This window comes from Babylonia areolata, chromosome 34 (genome assembly GCF_041734735.1).
Source record: "Babylonia areolata isolate BAREFJ2019XMU chromosome 34, ASM4173473v1, whole genome shotgun sequence".
NCBI classification, from domain to species: domain Eukaryota; kingdom Metazoa; phylum Mollusca; class Gastropoda; order Neogastropoda; family Buccinidae; genus Babylonia; species Babylonia areolata.
The window spans coordinates 24,754,929-24,760,004 of NC_134909.1; the positions used below are offsets into that span (position 1 = coordinate 24,754,929).

At 45.1% G+C, this 5,076-nt stretch overlaps 1 protein-coding gene across 1 annotated transcript in view; it reads left to right on the forward strand.

Moving 5' to 3' along the window:
• Positions 1–1,569: 1,569 nt before the first annotated feature.
• The window catches only part of LOC143277551 (uncharacterized), a 29,921-nt gene continuing 26,414 nt past the window's right edge, over positions 1,570–5,076 (forward strand). The window contains exon 1 of the mRNA XM_076582432.1: positions 1,570–1,860. Coding sequence (XP_076438547.1) covers positions 1,800–1,860 — 61 coding nt within the window. The 5' untranslated portion in view covers positions 1,570–1,799. The remainder of the gene's footprint in view (positions 1,861–5,076) is intronic.

The window sequence follows — 5,076 nt, forward strand, 5'->3', positions numbered from 1 at the left end:
CCTTCCCCTCTCCCCCCTCCCTCCACCAGGCCGCGTTAGGTGTTGTGTATCATGGGCCGTCAGGGGGAGACAACCCCCATCCACCCCCGTCCCAAACGCCGACTGCACTGCTGTGATGAGGAAAGGTGGGACATATTTATAGAAGAGAGACAGAGAGAGACCTGACACCGAAAGACACAGCATTTTCCCTGTCTTCACAGCAGTGGTGTGTGTGTATGTGTGTGTGTGTGTCGGTGAACAAATCATACAGGGCAGGGCTTTCTGTACCGAGGAGAGAGTGAGAGTGTGTGTGTGAGAGTGTGTGTGTGTTCAGCTGCGCAACAGGGAAAAGAAAACACGAAGTGAAAGTCGTCGATTGTGGACACGGAGTTGGACAACAACAGTGACGACGATTTCCGCCGTCACGTCAGAACAGGGCTGTGGTTGGAAGGAAGAGGACGACAGTGTGGGCACGGTGTGTATGAAACACCCTCAGCTTCAACACCCTCAACTTCAACACCCTCAGCTTCAACACCCTCAACTTCAACAGCCTCAGCTTCAACACCCTCAACAACACCCTCAGCTTCAACACCCTCAACTTCAACACCCTCAACTTCAACAGTGGCAACACCCTCAACTCCAACACCCTCAACTTCAACACCCTCAGCTTCAACACCCTCAGCTTCAACACCCTCAGCTTCAACACCCTCAACTTCAACACCCTCAACTTCAACAGTGGAAACACCCTCAACTTCAATAGTGGAAACACCCTCAACTTCAACAGTGGAAACACCCTCAACTTCAACACTCTCAACACCCTCAACTTCAACAGTGGAAACACCCTCAACTTCAACAGTGGAAACACCCTCAACTTCAACACTCTCAACACCCTCAACTTCAACACCCTCAACACCCTGAACTTCAACACTGCTACATACAGCAGCAGCTCAGCACAGAACAGGAAGAGGAAGTATCACCAGCCACCCTGACCGTCAGCACCCCCATCATCACCACTACAACCTTGGCCCATAGCAGCAGCAGCACCAACAACAACAACAGTAGAAACAACAACACAACACCACCAACAACAATAACAACGACAACACCAGTAGCAACAACACAGCAACAACATTAACAGCAAAGGCAACAACAACAACAACAACAACATCAACAACAGCAGCAGCAGCAACAACAACAACAGCAGCAACAACAATAACAGCAGCAACAACAACACAGGGTGATGTGATTTCTTGTCGGCACGACAAATAAGCAGACTGCATTATTTATCCTGGTGTGGGTCATCAGTTGTGAGTGAAGTATAACGACAACTACAACAACAGCAGCAGCAGCAGCAACAACAACAACACATCTTGGACCCCCCCTCCCGAGGAGTGGCAGGGAGGACGAGGCCGCTGTGCCCACACTGGACAAACAGCTCAGTTAACAGTTAACAGCACCACTTTTCTCTGGCCACACCCCCCTCTTCACACACCGCTGACTGCTTCCACAACACACACACACACACACCACACACACACACACACACACACACACCACACACACACACAGACACACACAGACACAGACACACACACACACACACACACACACACACACACACACACACACACACAGAGGCAAGTCAGCGATAAAGCGGCGCCACTTTCATCAATTTCAGCCTGCCACCAGGAAGAAAATCAGCTACGAAACTAATCGATTTCTCATCGACCGCGCGGCAGGTGCTAAGTGCCCAGATTACACCTGTGATCAAAGACAGTAACCAACACTGTGCTGTTTGTGTGTGTGTGTGTGATTAAGTCATGGAGAGGTGGAGTATGTTGATCTGCTGTCCACTGTTCTGGGGCTCCTTCTTCTGGACAGGTGAGTCAACGATTGGGGGAGTGGGGTGGGGGTGGGGCTGGGGGGCTGGGAGATGGTTTACATCACAGGTAATGTACAACACAGGTGGTTAGTGTGAAAGATTGGGGAATGGTTTACATCACAGGTAATGTACAGTACAGGTGGTTAGTGTGAAAGATTGGGGAATGGTTTACATCACAGGTAATGTACAGCACAGGTGGTTAGTGTGAAAGATTGGGGAATGGTTTACATCACAGGTAATGTACAGTACAGGTGGTTAGTGTGAAAGATTGGGGAATGGTTTACATCACAGGTAATGTACAGCACAGGTGGTTAGTGTGAAGGATTGGGGAATGGTTTACATCACAGGTAATGTACAGCACAGGTGGTTAGTGTGAAGGATTGGGGAATGGTTTACATCACAGGTAATGTACAGCACAGGTGGTTAGTGTTAGGGGGTGGATCGGGATAGTTTAAACAGGTAATGTACAACAGGTGGTTAGTGTTAGGGGATGGATGGGGGATAGTTTAAACAGGTAATGTACAACAGGTGGTTAGTGTCAGGGATGGATGGGGATAGTTTAAACAGGTAATGTACAACAGGTGGTTAGTGTCAGGGATGGATGGGGGATAGTTTAAACAGGTAATGTACAACAGGTGGTTAGTGTTAGGGGATGGATGGGGGATAGTTTAAACAGGTAATGTACAACAGGTGGTTAGTGTCAGGGATGGATGGGGGATAGTTTAAACAGGTAATGTACAACAGATGGTTAGTGTCAGGGGGTGGATGGGGGATAGTTTAAACAGGTAATGTACAACAGGTGGTTAGTGTTAGGGGATGGATGAGGGATAGTTTAAACAGGTAATGTACAACAGGTGGTTAGTGTCAGGGGGTGGATGGGGATAGTTTAAACAGGTAATGTACAACAGATGGTTAGTGTCAGGGGGTGGATGGGGGATAGTTTAAACAGGTAATGTACAACAGGTGGTTAGTGTTAGAGGATGGATGAGGGATAGTTTAAACAGGTAATGTACAACAGGTGGTTAGTGTCAGGGATGGATGGGGGATAGTTTAAACAGGTAATGTACAACAGGTGGTTAGTGTCAGGGGATGGGTGGGGGATAGTTTAAACAGGTAATGTACAACAGGTGGTTAGTGTTAGGGGATGGATGGGGGATAGTTTAAACAGGTAATGTACAACAGGTGGTTAGTGTCAGGGATGGATGGGGGATAGTTTAAACAGGTAATGTACAACAGGTGGTTAGTGTCAGGGGGTGGATGGGGGATAGTTTAAACAGGTAATGTACAACAGGTGGTTAGTGTTAGGGGGTGGGTGGGGGATAGTTTAAACAGGTAATGTACAATAAAAGTGGCTAGTGTAATGGTATTAAATGATTATCAACACGGGAAGAGCAAACACTCAGCATTGATAATTTAGGCTGAGTGATGTTTCGTATCGCCAGCAAGGCGATTTTTTATGTCAGCAGCAGGATTTGAACAGACATTGTGCAGAAATGGAAACACTGATTGATGAGTTAACACGAACAATAATTGGATTTTGGACTGCTGTGTCTTTCTGTCTGTCTCTTAGTCTCAATCTCACTCTCTCTCTGTCCCTCTCTATCTGTCTGTATCTGTCTCTCTGCCGCTCTTTTTTACACCCCTCTCTCCCTCCTTTCTCTCTCTCTTTCTTACTGTCTCTCCGACACTGTCTCTGTCTGTCTGTCTGTCTGTCTCTGTGCATAATAGTAGGTTCGAGACTGACGATAAGTCTCATAGACACTGGACTTTATTCTGGGGTCGCATAACTTTTTTATGTGTCGCCACGAACACCCCATTTCTGATGTATGTGTGGACCACAAACCTTCTTCAGCCCTTCCATCATGCAGTGTGCGGTACAGGGGAGGGAGAGGAGGGAGGGGGGGGGGATGGGTGGAGAGACATACCATGACCCGCTCTGTGTTCTGTGTGAAAGGAAAGCGCGTGAATTGTCATCAGATCTTTATGTCCAAGGTTGACGGAGTGCGTACCATCCAGTTTTGAATGGAAAAAAAAGTCCATGATGATGATATTGATTACAACAACAGAACAACAACAACAAAAGAAAAAGACCATGTACCACCCCCCAAAAACAACAACAACAACAACAAACAAACAAAAAACAACAACAACAAAAATAAACAAAACAAAAACAAAAAAACAACAACAAAAAACAAAACAAACAACCCCCCCAAAAAAAAACAACAACAAAAAACAAAAACACACACCACAAAACAAAAAAACAACAAAAACAAAACAAAAACAAAAAAACAACAACAGCAACAACAATAACAACAAAAAAAAAACAGCTATAATAATATTGTCCATAGTGTAGTAAAAACAAACAAACAAACAAACAACAGAAATTACACCACCACCACCACCACCACCGACAACAATAAAAACTAATACAACAAAAACAATTACAAACCATCCACTGAAATAATAAAATGAACGAAAAATGAACAAGACATCACAGTAGTTGGTCAATCCAAATAACAGTTTAGAAAAAGTGGAGAGCATCTTTAACATTGAACTTATGTCACTGGCTCCACTTTTAAATGACATGGCGGTCAGTGTAAAATGTGCAGTTTTTATGTCTCTTATTTATTCATTTACTTTTTTAAAAATTATTATTATTGTTACTACTACTACTACTATTACTAATGGTATTTACATAGCGCCGAATCTTGTGCAGAGACAAATCAAAGCGCTTTCGCACCAGTCATTCACACGCATGCATAACTCTAAAACTGGAGAAACTGAAGACAAGGAAGAGGCAGGGAAGGGAGACTATTTTGGGAAGAGGTGGGTTTTAAGGCCAGACTTGAAAGAGCTGAGTGTGGAGACTTGACGAAGACTACTACTACAACAACAACTACTACTACTACTACCACTACTGCTACTATTATTATTGTTATCATCATCATCATCAGTCAGTACATCATGATTTCTCTTCCCATGGGTCTGTCACTCACCAACTCTGTCCTCTTTCAAATTTCAAAACCTCCCCATTCGAAATGGCCTTTGGCTGTGATGCAGCATAGTCGCTTGTCTGTCACCCCGCGCGCGTGGGCGCGTGTGTGTGTACGTGCGTGCATGTGTCAGTGTGTGTGTGTGTGTGTGTGTGTGTGTGTGTGTGGTGTGTGTGTGTGTGTGTGTGTGTGTGTGTGTGAAAGGCATATTTTGTGCTATTT